This window comes from Chlorocebus sabaeus, chromosome 11 (genome assembly GCF_047675955.1).
Source record: "Chlorocebus sabaeus isolate Y175 chromosome 11, mChlSab1.0.hap1, whole genome shotgun sequence".
Taxonomy (NCBI): Eukaryota; Metazoa; Chordata; class Mammalia; order Primates; family Cercopithecidae; genus Chlorocebus; species Chlorocebus sabaeus.
Window position 1 is genome coordinate 107862421 of NC_132914.1, and position 25572 is coordinate 107887992.

Consider the following 25572-nt stretch of genomic DNA (forward strand, 5'->3'; position numbering starts at 1 on the left):
TGGTTTCCAGAGCAATTTATTCAGGAAAATCTATTCAATATGCCATCAACAGTTCTCCTGTGTGTATTGTGCTGATAAATAGACACTGAGAGGATTTAACAAGTTCATCATTTAATAAGTCTGAATTCATTTTCACCACATGGTATTGTACACGGTCATCTGCTGAAACAGATTTCTTTTTTAACAGATCTTAGTTTAAAAAAAGTCATAGATACTGTGAGTTCTGTATAAACTTGTGGACAGTAAGTTAGTTCCTTTGTTTTAACTTATAAGCCTCAACTTCACCGCAGAATAAAGAACGTAGGCCAAAGAAAGCATAATCGGTCACTCGTATAGAACAGTATTGTTTCTATAATTTGAAGCTTTCTGAATGGACGGGTTCAGGCCTGATGCAACTGTAAAAAGATTACTTAATGAATAGACTATATGGAAATTGTACAAAATGTTTTTACCTTTTATCATTAGTAGCTTAAACAGCACTATATCACTAATTGCTATTCAAAATCAAAAACCTGTTTTTGAATCCCCGAGAAGGCAGCATGTGTACACAACCATACCACCTTGTACTTAGGGGTGTGCCAAAACGTAATTCAACAGAAACTTTGGCTTTAGGAAAGAGTCACAAATATTTAAAAGAATGGCTTTAATCGTCATTTTAAGTATACGGTAGGGGAAAAGTGTGCTTTAATTAAATATACATCATACCAGTGATGCTGGCAAGGTTGAAAGTTACTCCTAATGTTGATAGCTATAAAAACTAGTTTGTACATAACAAGACAATGAGAGGAAAAAGCAATCCCTTTGAAACAAAATTATCAAATAAAAAATGTTCACAGTGGTTTGTATCAACAGTATGCATTTTATGACAAGAACATGTACAGATTTGGAGCACCCTAGGGCTCTCTTTATGTCCTAAAGAAAACGAGCATTTACATGATTATGGGTTGTACTAAATTTAAAAAGATCAGCTGTACACTTACTCCTTAGACAGGATAAACTGTCCTGGGGTGTACAGCTTTAACACCATCATTAAAATTGTTTGCAAAAGGAAGAGAGAATTAAAAAACAAAACACTTTTCTTTTTGGAGTGAAGAGTCTTTCATTCGCTGTTATAACCAGCAAATGCCATTCACTAAATCAAAAACGGAAGGAAGGGCCCCCACAAACACAGATCTATCTGAGCAAGCTGACCAGTACACATTACAGTCTTAAAAATGAAGGTTATATACTCTATGTTACAAGTCCCAACTAGGCAGTGTCAAAATGACATCTATTTCTTTGCTTGCTTTGTGATCATACCCCTTGGAGGCGTTACAGGTCTCGTGGCATTTGGCTTCTTTTTCTCTGCAGGCTTTAAAATCTGGAGAGATTCAAAAGACAGTTCATTTAGGAAATATACTCAACCCCAAATCTTAAAGAGTCCTTACATTTCATTCAGATCTTTTGTTCAGATGGCGTTTACAACTGCCCCAACAACTGTAAAAGCCTCCCTAGCATATTAACACAAGCTAAGTTGACATGTAAACATTTAGTAATTAAGGCTATCATGAAGAGATAAAAATCCATGATCTGGACAAATTATTTTGTCTCTGAGTACTGGTAATATCTTTAGCTATTTCTTCTGATATGGGGAGAAAGTGCTTTACAAAAGTGTTTCTCCAACCTGCAGGGGATTCTTGCACAATCTTTGGAATTTTGAAAGCTGCAAGTTCTCTGACAATTGGTAAAAAACAACAACAACAACAACAAAACTTTTAATTCATTTAACTGATGACTGCCACATGATTTGGTGGCTGTATTTATGTTTATGACTAGGCTGGCTTGAACTTGTACAAGTTTATCATAATAAGCAAATGAGAAAAAGGCTGAGGCAGATTCTAAATAATGCTTTTGTGACAACTGAAGGCCAAATGATGTCGTGGTACATTAATAGAAGTTTTGTGGAAGTTAGACTAGAGGGCAGAACTAAGTAAACACATAGCACGAGGCACTCAGTACTTTTCACATGCAAGTGGTGATTTAATTTTAGCTGAACATTACATTGTCATTATGGTTTTAGATTTACAGTAAAACAGCCATAAGCATAAGGAGCCAATATGCAATGCAAAAAAATCATAATTAAACACTGGGAAAAGGTGCCATAATTAATTTTTTCTTTTACAAGGGATCCACACATTATTCAACTATAACACACACTGGTTAAGGGAAAATAGAAACAGCCTACTTAGCATAAATGAACACTAGGCAAAAAGTGGCAATTTTATTTTTCAACCAGCAAAGTGCAAACATAGTAAAAGGAAATAATGTTGAAAGCATGCTCTACCTGAAAAGAACACATTAGTGTTTCATCCACACTCATCATGGCACCTGCATTGTCAAATTCTCCACAATAATTGGGCGCAGAAAACAGAGTGACCAACTGCCTCTTTGCAAAAAATTCATATCCATCTTCAACCACCTTCGAGAGAAAATTTTTTCAGTATAAATAGGTGCAAATATTAGGTGAGTAAAACCATGTTTCAGTTTCCCATTGAGCCTGATATCTTGTGTTCCAGAAACACTTTGTATAAATAAGCAATACCTACCCACCAAAATCAACAAGGAGAATCTGTGCTCACACACATGCTCTTAAGTGTACATGTAAAATTCAAAATCAATACCTGATGGGCTCTACATATAAGATCCAAATCATGCTTATGGAGAAATTTTGCAACCACTTCTGCACCAAATGTGAAGGACACTCCTCTGTCATTTTCACCCCAGCCTAAGACATCTTTATCGGGGTCAGACCACAAAAGATCACAAAGAAGACCTTGATCTGGTACATCAGTTGGTCGCATAATTCGCCGAATCTGCTCCATAGATTGAAGATCTGGTGATAAACCTATTCAATGAGGAAAAGAAAAATGAAGAAAGCAAAACTTTTAAAAGGATATTACCCCTTCAAAAGTTCCATTTGTCTACAGAGAAATTCAATAATCCTGACACAAAAACTGAAATCTGATTATATTTTATTTACTCTTGGTTAAAAGAAAAAAAAACACACACACACAGAAAAAGGACAACTGGATACACACTAGAATTATATGCAGTAATGCATGGGGTGCTGCAGGTTTAAACAGTACATGGAGGCAGTTATATTATACAGAACACTGTAAAATAAAATCCAGTGATTTAAAAAACTCTTCTATGGGCTTCCCCAGTTGATGACAATAATGAGCGATGTTACGATTGATGGCTTATAATGACTGAGCTGAGAAGATAAGGATGCTCAGTGACAGTGAGTTCTCTAGGAAATCTGCACTATTCATAGACCATTAAAATCTACAAGAGCTTATTGTATCGAGTTACAATATGGGATGCATATTATAAGAGTTAAAAACCATGTATCCAACTCTACCAAAACCTGTGTAAGTATAGAAGCATAGAGATAAAAGACATTATGTTGGCTTTTTGATGGCTGATTAATTTCACACCATACATGAAAAGACATTCTCTTTGCAATTACTATTTTAATTACATTATAGAAAGCACAACCACTGAGCAAAGAAAAATAGCTTATAAAATATGTATGTATATATTTTTAGAGATAGGGTCTTCCTCTGTTGCCTAGGCTGGAGTGCAGTGGTGCGATCATAGCTCACTGCAGCCTTAAACCCCTGGGCTCAAGTGATCCTCCCGCCTCAGCCTCCCAAATAGCTACGGCTACAGGTGTGCACCATTACACCTGGCTAATTTTTAACACTTTTTCTAATGACAGGGGTCTCGATAAGTTACAGGCTGTTCTCATATTCATGGCATCAAGCAATCCTCCCACCTTGGCCTCTCAAAAGTGCTGGAATTACAGATGCGAATTACTATGCCTGGCCAAAATAACTTTTAAAATCCAAGTCAGGGAAAGTTCTGAGAGGATAAAAAACAAACAAGGGAAAATCTATTCACATCTTCAGTGTTCTAGAGGATCTCTGGCACAGCAAATTACATATTGTTCATTTTATAGTTAAAAATACTTTTCCGAGCCGGGCACGGTGGCTCACGCCTGTAATCCCAGCACTTTGGAAGTCCAAGGCAGGAGGATTGTTTGAGCCCAGTAATTTGTGACCAGCCTGGGCAACATGGTGAGAACTCATCCTTACAAAAAATAAAATAAAAATAAACATTTTCTGCTCTATTTTCAATCCTAATTTACAGAGTCTAGAATTCCCTGTAATAAATCAGTTCCTTAAGATTTTTATCCAAGTAATCCTGGCTGTATCAGAGTGACAGTGCAATGCAACACATCAACAAAAGAGAGTGTTCTGTCAGAAGAAGTCATCCCAATGGTAACTCACAAATGTTAAAGTGTTCATCCTTTGGAAGGGATCAAAACCTATTTGGAACAAAAATCAGCCCAACTACCTCCATGACAGCAGAATATCTTCTCATCCACGATGGCTGCTATCGGTAAACAGTTAAAACAGTCTGTGAAAGTTTTCCATAGTTTAATGTTGTATCTTCTTTTACCTGTGATTAAAGAGAGAGTATCACTGTTCTGTAGGCTCATTCTCTCAGGATTAACTTCCCCCAAAGCAAGATTCTGGGTGCTTTTTAAGCAAACGAAACTATGTTTTTATTAAGAATCTTAATAAAACCGTCTTATTTTAACACTCTTTTAAAATAAGAGCTGGGCGTGGTGGGTCAGACCTGTAACCCCAGCACTTCGGGAGGCTGAGGTAGGAGGATCGCTTGAGCCCAGGAGTTCAAGAACAGCTTGGGCAACATAGTGACACCCCATCTCTTTAAAGAAAGACTCTCCTGGAGGGAAGGGGTTTAGGAGAGACACATCTGATCTAAAAGCAATGACTTACATTTTCACATGAAATCTTTTTAAATTCCATAGAAGTATGAAACCAGAATTCCAGATTTGATAATGATTAAGGATTGCCATCAAATCCCAGGAATTATCTGGTAGCATCAATTCTGTCTGAAATCCAGTATGCTTTGTCCAATCTCACCGCAGCTAGTTCCCTAATTCTTAAGGCAATTACGAACTTACACCATGTGGCATTACGACCTTCCTTCTGAGGAAGCCTGAGTTAGCACCTATCCCCCATGTACTCCCCTCAACAACCTACAGATACCAGAGGATCCCCAGGCCTCAGTGCTCTAGCAGGAGGCACAATGATCACACGGCAGTGGTGCCTCTCACAGGCACTACAGGGCATTTGTTTCCAACACTGCACAGACTCCACATGCTCCCACAGGCCTGATGTCACAGGGTGGTCACGTTCTCTCACTAGCACAGGCATCCACACATTCTGGAGTCAGAGTGCAGTTCTGACAGAAATATGCCACTATGCACTGTTTCTACAGGAAACTGATGTTCTGAGTTTAAAACCTACTCACATACCTTGCAAGAACAAATTTCTCTGGATTGGTTGAGGACTGTCCAATTGTCCAGATGCCTTTGTTTCCTGTACCTTACTATACTAAGTACAATCTTTAAAAACCAACAGTTTGGCCAGGCGGGTTGGCTCACATCTGTAATCCCAGCTCTTTGGGAGGTCAAGGCCGGCAGATCATCTGAGGTTGGGAGTTTGAGACCAGCCTGACCAAGATGGAGAAATCCCTTCTTTACTAAAAATACAAAAATTAGCTGGGTGTGGTGGCGCATGCCTGTAATCCCAACTACTTGGGAGGCTGAGGCAGGAGAATTGCTTGAACCCGGGAGGCGGAGATTGTGGTGAGCCTTGATTGTGCCATTGCACTCCGGCCTAGGCAACAAGAGCGAAACTCCGTCTCAAAAAACAAACCAAACCAAACCAAACCAAGAGTTTGTCCTTAGTCTCTTCCTGGGGACTATAGGGACATCGAAAGGTATAAACCTGTACCTCTCCTTTGAGAGTTAGGGCCAGCCCAAAAACTGACCTGAACCACACTTCCCACCCTGTAATGCAAATCAAGCAGTCTAGGGAGTTTAGCACAGGGCTTGAAATGTAATGTAAATTCAACAAATGTTTGCCTTCTCTCTGCAGAAGAGTGTTATCTTTTCTCCTAATAATTTCTGGTTTCTCAATGACTGGGTCTAACTCTACGGTTCACCCTGTTGCGCATTTCTTTAGAGGCTACTAACTCCTTCACTGGAGGGGTTCTGAAAGTTCAACAAACTCCTCCCGCCAGGCTGAGGAGGCTGAGGCAGGAAAACTGCTTGAACCTGGGAGGCAGAGGTTGCAGTAAGCCAAGATCGCACCATTGCACTCCAGCCTGGGCAACAAGAGTGAATGAAACTCCATCTAAAAAAAAAAAAAAACCCAACAAACTCCTCCTCACGAAAGGCTGATGGGCAATCTGCAAAAACACCACCTCCCATGTCCAACAGCAATACCACCACCACACCACCACCACCACCACCACCACACCACCACACCACCACACCACCACCACCACCACCACCACCACCACCACCACCACCACCACCACCACATGAGTATCCTTAATCCAAGATGCTCCAAAATTTGAAACTTTTTGAGCACTCACATGATGCTCAAAGGAAATGCTCACTGGAGCATTCTGGATTTCAGATTTTTGGATTAGGGATGTTTAACCAGTAATTATAACACAAATATTCCAAAATTAAAACAAAACAAAACAAAACACAAAACTCTGAAACCTGCAACACTTGTAGTCCCAAGCATTCCAGGTAAGGAATACTTAACCTGTATTATAAGAACAGGGCTGCTGCCTTAGCCCCCCAGGGATAGTGACTTCCTCTTTCCCCAAGGTCAGCTTCACTTCTGGATATTTTTTTTTTTTTTGAGGTGGAGTCTCACTCCGTCACCCAGGTGGAGTAAAGCAATGTGATCTCGGCTCACTGCAACCACAGCCTCCCGAGTTCCAGGGATTCTTCTGCCTCAATCTCCTGAGTAGCTGGGACTACAAGTGTGCACCACCACACCTAATTTTTGTATTTTTAGTAGAGATGGGTTTTCACCATGTTGGGCAGACTGGTCTTGAACTCCTGACCTCAAGTGATCCACCCACCTTGGCCTCCCAAAGTACTGGGATTACAGGCATGAGCTACCATGCCCGGCCTTTGATTCTTTAGTTATGCCACAAACTCGTTTCTTCTCTTGCCGATTTCTGCTGGCCTCTCCATGAAAAATCAGTTTGTTTCCTCCTTTTGCCTCTCAGCACTTTTAAGCGTGGGGCTGTCTCTTTCTCTTCTCTCTTCATTTCCTCCCTAAGGCCACCTCAGATCACTAGGAACATCTGGGTCCTAAAAGGTTTAACCAGGGTAATCGTCTAGCTTCCAAATCCTAAGATTCTGAGCCATAACCTGTAATGCAGTTTCCCATTACTGTACATCAGACAGCTCCGGTAGCAGAAATGGATCAACAAACACTCCTGTTTTACCCAACAACATATACCTCAGCCTTTTCATCACATTTGCAAAATTTAAACAAACAAAAAAGAAATGGTAGTATAAAGTACTTATGTACCTGGAAAACAGGCAGTGGTTTTTAAATTGTCCCATGAAAATCAACATTTGAATACAACTTTTCATTTTAATAACATTAACATATATAATATATATACTAAATGTCTGCAAGCCTTCAACCAGAAGCCACCTATGTCAAGGGCACTTTTATGCCCACAAGTAGACTGGATGGCAAATTGTATCTGCCTGATGGGAGAGAGGAAGCTGGAACACAAGATCTATAAACTGTGTTGATGATCAAACAGGAGTCGAAACTGATACCAACCGACACTGATCTTCTAAGTCATTTTAAAGGCCTCTGCACTGAGTAGAAACTGAAACTGATGCAGCTAATATCATTACATTAGGATAGAAGTCACAACAATAAGGTCAAATGGATTTGAATTCATCAGTGCAAACATGAAAAGTATTTGCTGGGCTAACAGTTATGTAAAAGGAACCCTTTCTTAACTCAAGAGTAACACTTGGAATAAGTATCCAAAACACAATGTTGCCTGGGTGTGGTGGCCCATGCCTGTAATGCCAGCACTTAGGGAGGCTGAGGTGAAAGGATTGCTTGAGCCCAGAAATTACAGGTTGTAGTATGCTATGACCCACCTCTGCACTCCAGCTTAAGGCTCTGTCTCAAAAACAAACAACAACAACCAAAAAAACCCACCACATCTGCCTTGTATTTCACTACCTAAGGAGTAGTAACTGGCTTACTGGGCACTTCTTTGACACAGAATCCCTGTTAATATCGAATATCTTTCCTCTACAGGTTCAATGGTATCAGTCAGTCCAGAACCCACAAAATTTTTGTCCCTGATCATTCCTGCCACCCCATCTTACCAGCTGGATCTCAAGGACACAGACCAAGCAAACATCCAGTTGTGGGAAAGGGTGGTAGTAGAAGGGCTCAGTCTGTGAATATAATCTTTCTAGGATGCACTTCTAACAAATGTGCTAGCTCACTACATCTATGTGAATTGAGATGGAAACACACACATCTGGAGACTCTAAGTTAGGATGTGGTCTAGGGGAGGGCCACAGGGACAACACTTTGCTGATCTCCCTATAATCATATTAGCAAATGCCAACTACCTGAAGTTCCTTAACCACCCCTTCACTCCAAACCTGAAACCCCTCCTGGCAGAAATAAGCACAAAAGGAAGGTGAAGGTAAAGATTCAAAACCTTTTCTGACATAAAACCCTTTATCAAACTGATTATTTTCAAAGTTTTTTTTTTTGATATGCAGTCTCACTCTGCCACTCAGGCTGGAGTACAGTGGTGTGATCTCGACTCACTGAACCCGACTCCCGGGTTCAAGCGATTCTCCTGCCTCAGTCTCCCAAGTAGCTGGGACTACAGGCATCTGACACCACGCCTGGCTAATTTTTGTATTTTTAGTAGAGACGGGGTTTTGTCATGTTGGCCAGGATGGTCTCGATCTCTTGACCTCATGATCCACCTGCCGTGGCCTCCCAAAGTGTTGGGATTACAGGCGTGAGCCACTGCGCCCAGCCTATCTCCAAAGCTTTAAGAACTGTGTTTTGTCAATAGTCAAATCAAAGTGCACCTTTAAATAAACAATCCAAAATGAGTCACAAAATGCGTAAAATACTGTAAAAATAATCCTTGTTCAGCACATTTTAGTTTTAGGAAAGTTACTGCCATTCTTCCTGGGTGCGGTTATGCCAGAGGAGAAAAACCATAATAATTTCAAAAACTAATTATTTACACATTGCAAGATTCCATTTGCATGCAATGTTCTCTAGCAAAGACAAAAAGTAGATTAGTGGTTGCCTGGGGGCTACGGTGAGATGGTCGCATAACTATAAATTTACTACAAATCACTGAATTGTATACTTTCAACAGATTAATTTTATGGAATGAAATTACATAATAAAGTTGCTTAAAACTATTTGGAATGGTTCTCAGATTTCTACCAAGAATTAAGTTATCTGTGAATACAACAAATTACATCTTAAAGAAACCACTACCATGATCATTACTTCCTAATCTGATCATCACATCATAAAAGAATCCAAGACCTTATTTTATTACAGCGGCAGTGTTCTTTTTCTACCCAAGAGAGAAAAAACTGGCTGGGCGCCATGGCTCACGCCAGTAAACCCAGGACTTTTGAGTGGCCTAGGTGGGCAGATTCCTTGAGTCCAGGAGTTTCAGATCAGCTTGGGCAACAAGGTGAAACCCCATCTCTTCAAAAAAATACATGAATTAGCTGAGTGTGGTGATGCACGTCTGCAGTCCTAGCTACCTGGGAGGCTGAGGCAGGAGGATCGCTTGAGCCTGGGAGGCAGAGGTTGAAATGAGGTTAAGATGGTGCTACCGCACTCCAGCCTGGGCAACAGAGTGAGACTCTGTTCCCCCACCTCCCCTAAAAAGCTAAGTTAAAAACAAGTTGATGAAATAGAAAACATGAGAGATGATACCACTGCATCTAAACTCTCACAATTCCTAACAGAAGTACGTGATAATTGTTTATGATAAATATCTTAATTTCAATAACTTCCAGAGATATAGAAAAATACTTACATTCATCATAAAATCCATAAATTCTGTTGATGCTGGCACATTCATGGTTCCCTCTGAGAAGAAAAAAATTCTCAGGATATTTGATTTTGTAGGCCAGTAAGAGGCAGATCGTCTCCAATGACTGCTTTCCCCTGTCCACATAGTCCCCAAGAAACAGGTAGTTGCTTTCTGGCGGGAAACCACCGTACTCAAAAAGTCGCAGCAAATCATAGTATTGCCCATGGATGTCACCTAGAAGCAAGAATTTTGTTACACAGTGTTCCCATACTTACAGCTCAATCCACTAACAAAGCTTTGGAAAGAAATTCTTTAAAAATTCATTGTACAATGGCATTGACCTCTAGTAATGAGAGTTTAATTGGACAGCCAACACTAAGTAATTTCCAAACTGGCATCATATTTAGTTCAATTGAGCTTAATAAAATTTTTAAGTATATGTGTATGTCCAGAACCTCACACAAAATTCAACTAATTAAGAATTGATTCTGTGGAAAGGGTTATTATGTCCAGGCATGCCTTCTTGCCAAGTAACATGGTATTCCTTTCAGGATGACTGATCAATATCAGATCCCTGATAGCTCAGTCTCTAGGTACTGTGTCAGCAGAACAGCTGCACTTTTAGCGAGCCTTGGCCCGGTCTGAACAAAGCACATACACACATACACACGACCCCAACCCCCCACCAATCAATGCATTTAGCTTTCAATTTCTCCCTGCTAGATAATGCCAAAGAACATTTTACTTTAAAAAACATGAACACAGGCCGGGCGCGGTGGCTCAAGCCCATAATCCCAGCACTTTGGGAGGCCGAGACGGGCGGATCACGAGGTCAGGAGATTGAGACCATCCTGGCTAACACAGTGAAACCCCGTCTCTACTAAAAAAAAAATACAAAAAAATGGCCGGGCGCGGTGGCTCAAGCCTGTAATCCCAGCACTTTGGGAGGCCGAGACAGGCGGATCACGAGGTCAGGAGATCGAGACCATCCTGGTTAATACGGTGAAACCCTGTCTCTACTAAAAAGTACAAAAAACTAGCCGGGCGAGGTGGCGGGCGCCTGTAGTCCCAGCTACTTGGGAGGCTGAGGGAGGAGAATGGCGTGAACCCGGGAGGCGGAGCTTGCAGTGAGCTGAGACCTGGCCACTGCACTCAAGCCTGGGCGATAGAGCGAGACTCCGTCTCAAAAAAAAAAAAAAAAAAAAAAAGACCCCAAGTTTTATCAATGCAAATATGCTATAGGAATATATTACTCAAATGAAAAAAGTTTAGTTTTACATTGAGTTAAAACACAAATTATCTGCTTCTATTATGCAGAAAACAGAACCACAAAATCAACATCAAGGAAGTTCTACATTTAGTTATAACCAGTGTTGCTTTAAACTTAAAACATATTCCTATACATCCATGTAGTTCAGACCTTTCCTTGGCTCTCCATTCTTAGTTTCATTTTTTCTTCTGTAATGTTTATTCCTTCAGCAAAATATTTCTTTAAAAAATCTGAAGTATATCTAAGTAAACTAAGTCCATTAGAGGTATTTATTCTAAAGCTACTATTTAACTTAATTTTTAGTAGTTCCAAGCTATTCACAAACAGGAGAATGATTCTGCTAGCTAATACAAGCTCATCAACATATTCTTGACTCAGTTAATCAATCACGTAACCAAAGATAACTTGTGTGCCCCAAACTTACCACATATTTTGAGTGGTGCTTCAAGTTCTAGTAGGATAGGCTGACTGAGAAAGATTTCACGAGATTTTAAACACAGTCCTCTGATTTCATTCTCCTGAAGCTGGACATTCTTACCAGGCTTGGACCCTCTCACTGCAGAGGAGAAAAACCGCAATTAGTCTAATGAAGCCAAAATACAAAATACAATACAAGATTTAGATAAATGGGCAAAAACATGGTTTAACTAGCTTTCTCTGAGTGGCTTCATTTTCAGGACACTTATAATAAACATGGTTTTACTTATTTTTATTATTATTATTTTTTGAGACGGAGTCTCGCTCTGTCGCCCAGGCTGGAGTGCAGTGGCGCGATCTCAGCTCACTGCAAGCTCTGCCTCCCAGGTTTACGCCATTCTCCTGCCTCAGCCTCCCAAGTAGCTGGGACTACAGGCGCCCGCCACCTCGCCCAGCTAGTTTTTTGTATTTTTAGTAGAGACAGGGTTTCACTGTGTTAGCCAGGATGGTCTCGATCTCCTGACCTCGTGATCCACCCGTCTCGGCCTCCCAAAGTGCTGGGATTACAGGCTTGAGCCACCGCGCCCGGCCTAAACATGGTTTTAATGTCTAATTAGAATCTTAAAATATTAGACAAGATTTAATTGTATGTTCGATATCAAGTAAGACTTCTTTTATAGTATTCCAAGAAAAGGGGCCATCCTGTCTGTGCGAATGCTATTAGAAACAGGATTGGAGGCCGGGCACAGTGGTTCACGCCTGTAATCCCAGCACATTGGGAGGCCGAGGCGGGCGGATAATGAGGTCAAGAGATCGAGACCATCCCGGCCAACACGGCGAGCACCTGTAATCCCAGCTACTCGGGAGGCTGAGGCAGGAGAATTGCTTCAACTGGGAGGCGGAGGTTGCAGTGAGCCAAGATTGCGCCACCGCACTCCAGTCTGGTGACACAGCGAGACTCTGTCTCAAAAAAAAAAAAAAAAAAAAAAAAAAAAAAAGAAAAGAAACAGGATTGGAAATACTCAGAACCTTCCCCATCAGTGTTTTTCAGAGGACCATGGGACCATGGGTATTTCCTCCTGAGAATCTCTGATTTAATTTACCTATGAAAAAATGTTTGTGTTGTTTTCATTTCATTACTAAAATGTTGGCCGGGCGCGGTGATTTATGCCTGTAATCCCAGCACTTTGGGAGGTTGAGGTGGGTGGATCGCCTGAGGTTGGAGTTCGAGACCAGCTTGGCTAGCATGGTGAAACCCCGTCTCTACTGAAAAATACAAAAATTGGCCGGGCGCGGTGGCTCAAGCCTGTAATCCCAGCACTTTGGGAGGCCGAGATGGGCGGATCACGAGGTCAGGAGATCGAGACCATCCTGGCTAACATGGTGAAACCCTGTCTCTACTAAAAAATACAAAAAACTAGCTGGGCGAGGTGGCAGGCGCCTGTAGTCCCAGCTACTTGGGAGGCTGAGGCAGGAGAATGGCGTAAACCTGGGAGGTGGAGCTTGCAGTGAGCTGAGATCGGCCACTGTACTCCAGCCTGGGTGACAGAGCGAGACTCCGTCTCAAAACAAACAAACAAACAAAAACAACAAAAAAACAAAAAATACAAATATTAGTGGGGAGTGGTGGCACATGCGTGTAATTCCAGCTACTCGGGAAGCTGAGGCAGGAGAATCGCTTGAACCAGGGAGGCAGAGGTTGCGGTGAGCGGAGATTGCGCCACTGCACTCCAGCCTGGGCAACAGAGCGAGACTCCATCTCAAAAAAAAAAAAAAAAGAAAATGTTGGTTCGTTGTACTTATTTTGCCATGCAATTTCTGGGCCTGCATTTGTGTTTATGCTCACATATGTAGCAAAGGATGTCAGTCATGTGCTATACTGTAAGAAAGCACGTTTCCTAATAATTTGAACAGATAAGGTAATAATGGGAGAAAGAAATCACTGCACAGTATGGGGCATCCACACCACCAGAGCACTTAGGGTTCTTCTACCAAAGTACAAACTTTGCAACAGAGCTCACTTGTCAGCAGGTAGGTAGTTGTGGGAAAGAAATTTTCTGTTTTTGTTCCAGTCATAACAGATTGGACAGTCATTAGATACAGATAAAGTAGCACTAAACTGCTAAATGTACCTTAATTTTACAGTTATAAAGTTCACTTTTGGACCCCAAAATATGTAACTAAGTCTCATTCTGATAAAAATGTTATACAATAAGAAGCAATAAAAGCATAGTAATGATAGTCTTCGAGGAAAGATATGAAACAGATGCATATTTAATAAAACAGCAACTGAGCAACAAATAATGTTTTTTCCATAAGTGATTTTCTTTTTCTCTCTAGACATACATAACAGAGTTAGGACTCAAGAAATACTCCCTGTGAAAGATGGGATCCCTGCTTCATTGGCCAGAAAATGCCAATCATTAGTGATTTCACCACAAGTTAACCAAAAACTTGGGCACAATGCCCAGCCGGAAGCTTTATTTTTGGCTAGGAAAGAAATCCTAGAAGCTTCCGGTTTCAACGTGAAATTTTTTCAGCAGAGTCCCACACTTATGAATGAATAGCTGACTTTAAGTCTTCCAGGAGAATATTTCTGTGATAATTGGCTCATACCATATAATGGCAGGCTTTGTTTTATGAATGCTATTGTATTTAGTCAATGCCATCAGATGAAATCAATGTTGCTAACAATTTTTTTTGGCTTTGGAAGCTCTCCACTGTCACCTTTGAACATAACTCCTTTATTCTGTTTCTCTGTTTGTCCTCTGGGTGGGGACATTCAGAGATCAGTAAAAAGCAAAAGCAATACTACCAACAATTTAAAAATTCTTCCTCTTTTTGGAAGAAGCCTGGTACCCAGGCTGGAGTGCATGATCCTAGCTCACTGCAGCCTCAACCTTCCAAGATCAAGTGATCCTCTTGCTTTGGCTCCCCCAAAATGCTGGGATTACAGGCATGAGCCACTGTACCTGGACTTAAAAATTACTCTTCATATTAAGATTAGATGCAGCTTTTTCAGAACAAACAAAGATTCGTATTTAAAGAATGGTACTTATGAAAAACATCAACAAACATGGTCTGAAAGCTTCTTAAATTCCCTACAATTAGCGGAAGGAAAAAAGTTATATAAAGATAGAAACTGCCAAAACCGTCTTCCATCAGTTATTATACAGCTGCTCAGCCTTTAGACACCACAGACACCACACTTCACCCTGGAGAAAAGCTTCTCTCATCCATCTCCTCTCCCCTCACAAGCTTGTTGCATGCTTTTTGAAAGGCTCTCTCAACATCAGGTCACTACCCACCACCCCCACCTCCACCATGCTTGTATTTGTTTTATACTTGCCAGTTTGCTTCTGCCGGCTCATCTGGCCCCACTGGTAGAATGCAAACCCACTGTAGTAAAACCCACAGCAATAGCCCTGCTCTGTAGTGTACACAAGCCATAGCCAGCAAGCAGTAGGTGCTCAAAATCTGTTGCATGACTGAAATCTGGATAAATCTTTAAGTAGTGTTGACTGGTGGCATTAGAATTAAACATACATTCCAGACTATATATTTATTTATTTAGAGATGGAGTTTCACTCTTGTTGCCCAGGCTGGAGTGCAATGGCATGACCTCGGTTCACCACAACCTCCACCTCCCAGGTTCAAGCAATTATCCTGCCTCAGCTTCCCAAGTAGCTGGGATTACAAACATGTGTCACCACGTCCAGCTAATTTTGTATTTTTAGTAGAGACGGAAGGTTTTCTCCATATTGGTCAGGCTGGTCTCGAAATCCTGACCTCAGGTGATCCGCCTGTCTCGGCGCCCAAAGTACTGGGATTACAAGTGGGAGCCACTGTGCCCAGCCCAGACTATATACTTTTGATGAGCAAAAAGCATGTTTCTGTGCTATAAAATTACAAAACAATAGTGCCTTTTGCTTACCAGGTTTTATTGGAGTATTTTTCAAAGTATGAAAATCTAGAATTACTCTTAATTTTCACGTTGAATTGTCTAACAGAGATTTCAAATGAGGCTTATGGGGCTTGGCAGTCCAAGTGAACATTGGAGAGTTCTTAAAAGTTGTCATATCAGGCTGGACGTGGTGGCTAGTTACTGTGGAGGCTGAGGCAGAAGAATCGCTTTAACCTGGGAGGCGGAGGTTGCAGTGAGCTGAGATCGTGCCACTGCACTCCAGCCTGGACATCAGAGTGAGACTCCATCTCAAAAAAAAAAGTTGCCATATCAGCCAAAAGCATACAAATTCACTTCACTATGTTTTTCTTTCTTTCTTTTTTTTTTTTTGAGATGAAGTCTCACTCTGTTGCCAGGCTAGAGTGCAGTGGTGCATGATTGTGGCTCACTGCAACCTCCACCTCCTGGGTTCAAGTGATTCTCCTGCCTCAGTCTCCCAAGTAGCTGGGATTACAGGTGTGCGCCACCCCGCCCAGCCCACTTCACTATTTTCAATGTCCATCAAACAGTTATTTACTCACTGTAGTTAACATTTACCGAGCACTTATCCACTAGGCACTGTACTAAGGGCTTTATATTGCCATTCAATCCTGTCAACAATCCTAGGAAATCAGGCACTGTCATCTCCCATTTTACAATGACTTGGTCCAAAGTCACAGAGCTTAAGGACACGAGGACGCAATGCTAGATCTATTGGTGCATACACCATACCACCCTCCCAATTAAGAATCTGTTCTACATTGAACTTCAAAACCAAAGGAGAAGGCCGGGCGCGGTGGCTCATGCTTGTAATCCCAACACTTTGGGAGGCTGAGGAGGGTGGATGACCTGAGGTTAGGAGTTCGAGACCAGCGTGGCCAACATGGTGAAATCTCATCTCTACTAAAAATACAAAAATTAGCTGGGCATGGTGGCACATGCCTGTAATCCCAGCTACACAGGAGGTTGAGGCATGAGAATCACTTGAATCTGGGAGGTGGAGGTTGCAGTAAGCCCAGATTGTGCCACTGCACTCCATCCTGGGCAACAAGAAAGAAACTCTGTTTCGGTCGGGCGCAGTGGCTCATGCCAGTAATCCCAGCACTTTAGGAGGCCGAGGCAGGCAGATCACCTGAGGTCAGGAGTTCAAGACCAGCCTGGCCAACATGGTAAATCCCGTCTGCACTAAAAATACAAAAATCAGCCGGGCGTGGTGGCAGGCACCTGTAATCCCAGCTACTTGGGAGGCTGAGGCAGAAGAATCACTTGAACTTGTACCCAGGAGGCGGAGGCTGCAATGAGCCCAGATGGCACCATCACACTCCAGCCCGGGGGACAAGAATGAGACCTCGTCTCAAAAAAAAAAAAATTCCATCTCAAAACAAACAACAATAAAAAAGCAACACCAAATTCGACCTAAGGATGTGACTCTTCAGTAGAAGTATCAATATTTCTTTATCTGGCTAGAAAGGGAGATTCAGGAAAATGTATTATTACTGTTAAAAGTGAAGGTTGCTCTGTAGAAATGTATCTGATCTATTTTTCTGGCAAATCACTGGCATGAGCATATTATAAAAACTTCCACACATTTTTATTGAAAACAAACTGGTAAAAATTTGAATTATAAAAGAATAGCAGCCAGGTGCGGTGACTCGGGCCTATAATCCCAGCACTTTGGGAGGCCGAGGTGGGAGGATCACTTGAGCTCAGGAGTTGGAGACTAGCCTGGACAACATGGTGAAATCCAGTCTCTACCGAAAATACAAAATATAGTTGGACATGGTGGCATGCGCCTATAGTCCCAGCTACCTGGGAGGCTAAGATGGGAGGCTAACTTGAGCCTGGGAGGTAGAGGCCGCACTGAGTTGAGACCACACCACTGCACTCCAGCCTGGGCCACAGAGTGAGACCCTGTCTCAAAAATATAAATAAAATAGCATTGGTGATTATTTACAACACCAGCTCTTTCTCATAAGCAATACCAACTTTTGAAAGTTAGTTGCTGGCAACAAGCAAAGCAAAGATGGAATCTATGGAAGGAAATTTAAGACAAGTTTGAGATTATTTATGAGGAATAAAAAAGTATTTTCCTTGCCACAGAAATGCCCCTTAATTGTTTAAAGAAAAACATATTAAAGAAATAGCACACACTAAAAAAGCCCTAGCTGAATTCTAATGAAGTTTCAGAACCCAAGAAAGGCACGAGTGGTATAAAAATAAGTCAACGAAGACTTTGCTGTTTTAAAATAATCCTGTTAAAAAGTAGGTGATAATTTTAACAATATGCCACATCATATTCATTTCAGTGAATCAACAGCCTCATGATATTTGACAGATTTAGGAAAATAAGACTCAAATCAAAACAAAGAGTAAATATTTCCAGCATTAAGCATTCCCATAAACAACTGAGTTCTTTTCTGCAAAAAGTATATCAAGAATCCTTTGGGCCGGGCATGGTGTCTAATGCCTGTAATCCCAGCACTTTGGGAGGCCGAGGTGGGTGGATCAGCTGAGGTCAGGAGTTCGAGACCAGCCTGGCCAACATGGTAAAACCCCATCTTTACTAAAAATACAAAAATTAGCAGGGCATGGTGGCACGTGCCTGTAGTCCCAGCTACTCAACAACTGAGGTTGAAGCAGAAGAATCGCTTGAACTCGGGTGGCGGAGGCTGCAGTGAGCCAAGATCTTGCCACTGTACTTCAGCCTGGGTGACAAAAGTTCGAAAAAAAAAAAAAAAAAAAAAAAAGAATTCTTTAGTTTCTCTGCAAAGTCACCAGCAGGAAGACTCACGTTCTGATTATCACAATTGTTTCCACACCCTGCCCTCTTTTTCCTAACTGATGGGGTTATACTTCGGGCATTGAAAAGTGACACTAAGGCAGGGAGCTGTGGCGCACGCCTGTAATCCCAGCACTTTGGGAGGCTGAGGCCTCCCTTGTGGCCAGGAGTTCAAGAACAGCCTAGGCAACACCCCTGTCTTTAAGAAAAAAAGAAAAAGAAAAAAAAAATTAGCCAGGTGTGGTGGTGTGTGCCTGCAGATTCACCTAGCTAGGAGGATGAGAAGGAAGAATTGCTTGAACCCAGGAGTTCAGGTCTCCAGCCTGGGGACAGAGTGAGACCCAGTAAAAAATAAATAAAAGTGACACCATTTTTTTCAAGACAGACAGGATGTAGCTGCAAAACACTGTTTACTGTTCTCAATAAAGCATCTTGAGTTTTCTACACCTAGAGTAAAAGCCAATCCATTAAAAACTTCAATTTTCCACAGTCTAAGAACACATTTTGGTAATATACCACTGAGTAGACTCTACATCTGACCCTACATTTTGAGTTTTCATTTGCTGTAAGCTTTACTATCGGTGACAACCACTCCCTTCTAGAAGAGGGATGACAGTAAACCCCTGTGAAGTGGAGAAGCTGGAGAGTTCAGACAAATCACCAAGATCCATAAATAAATCATCTGTTTTTGATGCTTTGGATACAGAGGTATGACCTTAAAATGTAAACTCAAACTCTGTCCTGGAATTCCATAAGCTCCATGGAAATGAAATCTTTCCTTCTTGGTCTTGAATGACTTTCCAGTTCTTTATCTACAAAGCGACTGACACCCAGAATATTATCTCCTTTATATTTCAATCTCTAAGGTCAACTAATGGCCTCGATTGTAAATTAAGTTAAATGGTGAAGTCCACATAATACCAATAATTTCCCTGCTTCACAATCAGAGATCCTCACCTAGTCAAGTGGGCTGACTGGTACTGTGAATCTGCACAACAGGTTACAGGTTATAATAGGGCTGTGCTTTCAAAGACATCAAATCACCTCACTAATTTCCACAGCTGACCACTGCTGGGCCACAACTTCATGTCCATTTGCCCAGTTCTGAGGAGGAATGCCCAGGGCTCTGCTCCTGAGTGTCACATCCTCCTGCCCAAGCACAACAACGTCACACACAATTCTGTCAGATTTCACTGCTGCCTCCTGCTACTGACAGGCAAGAGGGCACTGCGGGCACAAGGAGAGTAATCCTTTTTCAATGCTGTGATTTAACAAAGAACTCCTGCAAGCTGCAGATCATCTGTCTCCAACAGAGCTTTCCTGCCTTGCCTAGGAGAGGAAATGGGCATACAACCAACACGCTGATGGGAAGGAAGGGCAAGGGCTAACACCAGAGTTCTTATCAATGAGGGAATCAGAAATTGATAACTTGCATGTGAGTGTAAAAATTACCTTTTCTGTAAACAAATAATTACAGGCTGGGCACCATGGCTCATGCCTGTAATCCCAGCACTTTGGGAGTCTGAGGTGGGCAGATCACTTGAGGTCACAAGTTCAAGACCAGCCTGGTCAACATGGAGAAACCTCGTCTCTACTAAAAATACAAAAACTCAGCTGCGCGTGGTGGTGTGTGCCTGTTAATCCCAGCTACTTGGGAGGCTGAGGTACAAGAATCGCTTGAACCTAGGAGGTGGAGGTTGCAGTGAGCCGGGATTCCACTCCAGCCTGGGTGACAGAGTGAGACTGTCTCCAAAATAAAATAAAAAATTAAATAATTACAGATGTTCATTAGGAAAGATTACTTTTGTTTTTTTGGTTAGCATATTAAGAAAGCTTCCCCTTTTTAAACCATTATGTTTGTCCTTTATTATCTTTAGGACCAGGGACGGCTAACCATCAGAATATGAACATTTTATACTGCACCAAAAAGTTGAACACAACGGTTATTTAAACAATCTCAGAGTTTCAGAATATCTGAACACTCCCTACCTTCAGACAACCCTTATATATCAGAGGATTAAATGCCCTGGCTCACCTTCTGTGAGCCAGGGCAGAGGTCATATTTAAATCACTAAAACAAGTCAGGCAATTCTGCAGAACCTGACATGGTCTTGCAGTTTGACAATGGCCTTCTTCAAAGCAAAGATGCTTCTTGCAAACCAAGATGTGAAGTATTACAACCACCTGCTGTGCAAGAAAAATGCTAGCCTCCATGGCTCCGTGAAGGAGGTCATTTACAAAGTAAAACTGCCCCAAATCCCACTTTTCTTCAATACATCAGACCAAATCAACAGCTGGCTTATTTTCTCTCAAAATGTCGTTTTACTGTCCGTTACACTAAGGAGTTAACAACCTTAAGGTTTTATCATCAGCAAGGCAGAGTTTGGATAAAAGCATCCATGGTGGGTTGCAGAGGTGATGCCATTACTTACAGAAACATTCAGGAGTTCAGAAAAGAAAAGAACTGCAAAGTTCGTGACTAAGATCTAAACCAACATGCTGTTTTTCTTAAGACTTCACTTTTCAGTTAGCTTTTTAGTACTATTACTGAGCTACTTCTCAACTAGCTTATGCTGCCCTCAAGCTTAAAAGATCAATTCTGAACACGTGAAAAAGTCTACCAAGGTCACAAAAGTCATACTGCCTCTACTTTCAGATATACTTACATCTTAAAGATATACTTACATCTTAAAGCATTTAAGGGAAAAAAAAAAAAAGGTTTTGGGGGCATTACGAAAAGCACAAAATTTAGGCCGGGCATGGTGGCTCATGACTATAACCCCAGAACCCAGAGAGGCCGAGGTGGGAGGACTGCTTGAAACCAGGAGTTTGAGAACAGCCTGGGCAACACAGTGAGACTCTCATTTCTATTTTAAATTATTACATTTAATTTTTTTAAAATAAAAAACTTGTAAAGCACAGAATTTATTACCAACATCACTTAACTTAGATATCTACATATCCTCAATGGATCATCTTCAAATGTTTCTCTGCCAATTTAACACCCACGAGAAAAAAGGAAATTTAAGTATACTTTGCAGTTAGCCTATTCCCAAGGCATTAAAATGCACTGCTTTATTAATTTCAGCAAAAAAAGAAATATAAGAAAACCTGGTTTTCAAGTGCCACATAACAAGAGGAACTATTAAGAAACAATGATCTCATTTTAGATGTATCATTATTTACCGGGCAAACTACCTATTAGGATTGTAATGATTAAAATTAACAAAAGCTATTTATGAATACAGAGGCAGTTATGGGCAAACCAGAACTTAAATTAGCAAGCCTTAGACGATCTTAAAATTCTAATGTTTCTAATCCATGCAAATTCCAACTTTTCCTGTTTCCTCAGAGAAATAAAGCCACACATATCCCTGCAGAGATAAGCAGAATTTCAAAATTTAGAAAGAAAATATTTAACAAAAAATTCTTTTCTTAAAACTACTTTAATCAGTTTCTGACCAACTGCTGCCTCAAATAAAGAACTATATTAACTAGCATGAAAAAATACGGTTCTTATATAAACACCTGATATTAAAGGAATGACAAGGTTTTCACCTACAACACAAGGTTTTCACCTGCAGTAACATTTCAAGAGCATTTCAGGGGTCCTTAATGACATTTAGTGTTTTTTTTAAAGACAGCATAAAAGAATGCACAGATTAAGAAAAGGACGAGATATTTTCAGAGTTTCATTTTAATAACTTACTTTAAAAGATCTGCAAATTCTAACACTACAGCTGTCATGCCCTCGACTCCACCAGTCACAGCATTTATAGTCCAGTAATATTTTAGGACTATATAAAGGCAAAAAGCAGTTAAAACTGCCAAGTTCCCATTATGAAGTGTCCAAGTTAAGGGGTATGACTGAATTCTTACAAAGTCTTGGATAAGATGTTAGCATCTGTTGACATGCCCTTGAATCTGAAAGCAGCTCATTTCAGCTTCCGTCTTTAAAAGCTGAACCTCGCCCCTCTCCCACATCAACATGAATCAATTGCCAGGCACCTCACCAGTCTTAGATGAGCCGAAATTCAAACCTTTCTATTAACCTTTACTAAACCACTGGCCCCCTTCCTTCAGTGTTGTCTGTAGCGAGTTTTACTAGCTCCCGGCTATCTGGGTTTGAAACCCAACTCACTCACTGAGTGACCTTGGTTAAGTGACTTCATCTCAGTTTCTTCTGTAAAATAACAAAAACAACAAAAAAATGCAAATATCTTGCAATGGGTGGGAGAATATGAAATCTGTGTTAAGTGCTCAAAGAATGCTTGACACACAGTAAGCCCTTTAGAAGCGCCAGTTATGATTATTACAGTAATAATTTCATGGACGCAAAGTGCTCAAGACAGAGCCTGGCACATTGGAAAGATAACGATACTGTCAGCCTTGCTGACTTCCTGTTCAGATGCACGTTCAGGAAAAGAGCGCGGAGACCTCTCCAAGATTAGAATAACTTAAAAGGATTTGGAGGGCAGGCGAAGACAGGTTCTCATACCTCTTGAGACATGAACGCTTGTTACCAAGTAACAAGAAATGGGCCCCCCAAGACCCCAGAACCACGAAAAATAAAAGCAAGCAGGAAAAGAGCCCCCAAACCCGGTGGAACTCACGCCCTCATCAAACTGCCTTCCGTGAGGACGAGCACCGAAAAGTCCATCTCGCACAGTACGGCGCACGCCGTCCAGGAGGCTGGACTGGGGCCCCCAGCCCAACAATCCCTCCAAAGACCCGTCTGGTGTGCGGGGGCAAACGGGTAGAGGCGGGAAACGTGGGGGTGGGGAGCGGAGTTTTCAAATTCCACGGCCGGGAGAAAGCCTGCATCCTCGTGCAATGAATGAGTGGAGCCTGGAGGGTCCGCGGCTGGCGACAAGTTGGGGATCCCGGGCTGGCCTCCCTCCAGCTGCAGCCCCCGGCCCGTGGGCCAACTCGAGAAGCTCACTCCCCACGGTGCTGCAAGCCCAACCGGCCTCCCAACTCCCCTCCCTAGAGCCCCCGGGGCCGCCTGCCGCCCTCGGGCCCGCCTCCCCCTTCAGCCGCCCGCCGCCCGCCGCCCCCCTTACCTTCCAGCAGCCGTTGGATGATGCTGTCGATGTTGAGTTTGTCTAAATCCGCCATCGCCTTCCCACCGCCGACCCTCCCGCAGCGGCGCCGCCGCCGGCTCGCGCCCGGGACTCACACCTCCTTTCCCACGCCACGAGCAGAGGCGGTGGTGGCGGCGGTGGCAGCAGCCGCGGCGGGTCCCCCCCTGCCGCCCCGCTCCCTGCTTCCTCCTTCTCTCCCCACTGGAACCACGAGAAGAACAAAATGGCCGCCGACTCCTTAGACAGCCTCGGGCGGCGCACGGATGCGCGCGGGGAGTGCAGCGGCCCGGCCGGGACTTCTTTATGGGCCATAGGGCGCGCGGGAGGGGGCGGGGCCCGGGCGCGGGAGGGGGCGGGGCCCGGGCGCGGGGCGGGGCGGAGATGGTTGAGAGCAACTGCGTCCACGCGCGGGATCCTTCCGCCAAACAGACCGAATAAATAGGCCCGCCCCCGACACCGGGCGCGAGCGTGAGTTGCAAAGTTGCACGCGGGAGTTGGGGCTGGGGGAGGAAATGCAGCTGTGCATACTGCCGGTTGCGGCCATCGCCGGATCTTGTACGTTGAGGCTAGATGTTTGCAGACCTGGCCATGTGGGAACTCACCGAGGGATTTCGGGGGTCTTGGAATTTACCCTTTAAGATAAATCTGGGGTGAGGATGGAAAAGGAGAATAATAAATAAAAGAAGGTTGACTTATTTTGGATTCAGATATACTGGAACTTGGGAGAAGAGAAAGGTTTATTTGGTAACTAAAAAGAAAAAACCCTCTTCCAGATAAGTCAAAATGTAAGTTACTCTTTGTGAATGGCGGGTGTATGGGTATTTGTATATATATTTTTTGTGCACTTCTGTAACTTTACTTTGGGGGTAAAAAAGTCCATAAAGAAAATTTCATCATTTCTCTCCCTTTGATTTCTCTTTCCTGAACTCGGAAAGTTATATAATCATCGGGACGGTTATCCCGTTTCTAGCCAGGGCGAAGTTGAACGAGCGCGTGCAGCAGTTGAAAGGGGAATTTGCAGATTTCACGCGTGCAGGCCAGGGGCGGGAAGAGAAGAGGCAAGCTGTGCGGGCCGTCCTGGGTTCTGCAGACATCCGAAGAAACTTTGGCCCATTCCTCTCTGGCTTCCAAGCCTCCCCGAGTGCACGCCTATCCAAGGGGTCCCCAAACTGTGCCACCTCCAGAGGCTGCGCATCGACTTTGGCCGGGTTTAGAAGTACAGCCCACACTCAGCAAACAGATCGGCTCTCTTTCCTGACCTTTCCATGTATGTTGCTTCCTGCAGCGCTTTACATTTTGGAAAGCCCTGTCTCTCCGAGAAATTCATTTTGTTTCCCAATGAATGCAGGATGCACGAATCCCCATCTCAGTATGCCACGAGGTAATTGCACCACCCAGGCACCCTCTTCCAAAGCAATGTCCTCAGGGTGAGGGCTCCATGTCCCCTCAGTTGGGCCCCCTCGCTACTGGTGCAGGGCCCTTGAGTTTAAGAACTCAGCCTCTCGATCCACTTTCCTCAGGCACCAACTCACTTTCCCCTGCTACAGCTCTGTCCACCAGAAGTCACATAAGTGCCATTTGTCAGGGCAAGGCAATGAGCCCAGCTGGTGACATTTGGAGTTGGTGCCCAGCGCTGCTGTGAACATCTGACTGTGGAGGTCAGGGTGGCTCTTGCTGGAGTCCACAGGACTTTGGGCTACTCCAGGGCAGGGCGCATCATCGGAATGGCACTTAGAGTAGAAATATGAAAGACAGCAATTCATTCAGCAGACAAATATTTATGGAGTACCTACTCCGTGCCAGGCATTGTTCTAGACAGGGAAGCAGGGGTGATCAAGACAGACAAGGCTTTTCTCTATGGAGAGTCATTTAGTAAGTCAGACGGATGGTAAGCAAAGATGCAAATAAAAAATATCAGCTTCTGATAAGTGCAGTGGAGAAAAATAAACAAGGAAAAAAACCCAAATTCTACTGTGTTCATTTTCTTAGTATATGTCAAAAAATGATCTCATTGAATCCCCAAGACAATCCTAGGAATTATGTCCTATTCCTATCATCCCGATTT

General features: G+C 42.7%; 1 protein-coding gene across 1 annotated transcript; it reads right to left on the reverse strand.

Moving 5' to 3' along the window:
* On the reverse strand, nt 1-23731 carry PPP1CC (protein phosphatase 1 catalytic subunit gamma). The gene is made up of 8 exons (XM_037996531.2): nt 23487-23731; nt 11709-11840; nt 10018-10248; nt 4399-4503; nt 2661-2884; nt 2324-2458; nt 1300-1360; nt 1-395 (listed from the first exon to the last, which is right to left on the reverse strand). The coding sequence occupies exons 1-8, from the start codon at nt 23539-23541 to the stop codon at nt 325-327; spliced, it is 1014 nt and encodes a 337-aa protein (XP_037852459.1). The 5' UTR covers nt 23542-23731; the 3' UTR covers nt 1-324.
* Nucleotides 23732-25572: the final 1841 nt, after the last annotated feature.

What these genes read in the sequence shown, in the direction of transcription:
- PPP1CC (XM_037996531.2), bottom strand. Translation starts at nt 23,541, where the DNA reads ATGGCGGATTTAGACAAACTCAACATCGACAGCATCATCCAACGGCTG. An exon ending in GATATTCTGCTGTCATGGAG is followed by an intron (nt 2,885 to 4,398) that starts GTAGTTGGGCTG and finishes CTCATTGAATAG; the next exon opens with GTTTATCACCAGATCTTCAA. An exon ending in ACCTGTAACGCCTCCAAGGG is followed by an intron (nt 396 to 1,299) that starts GTATGATCACAA and finishes ATCTTTTTACAG; the next exon opens with TTGCATCAGGCCTGAACCCG.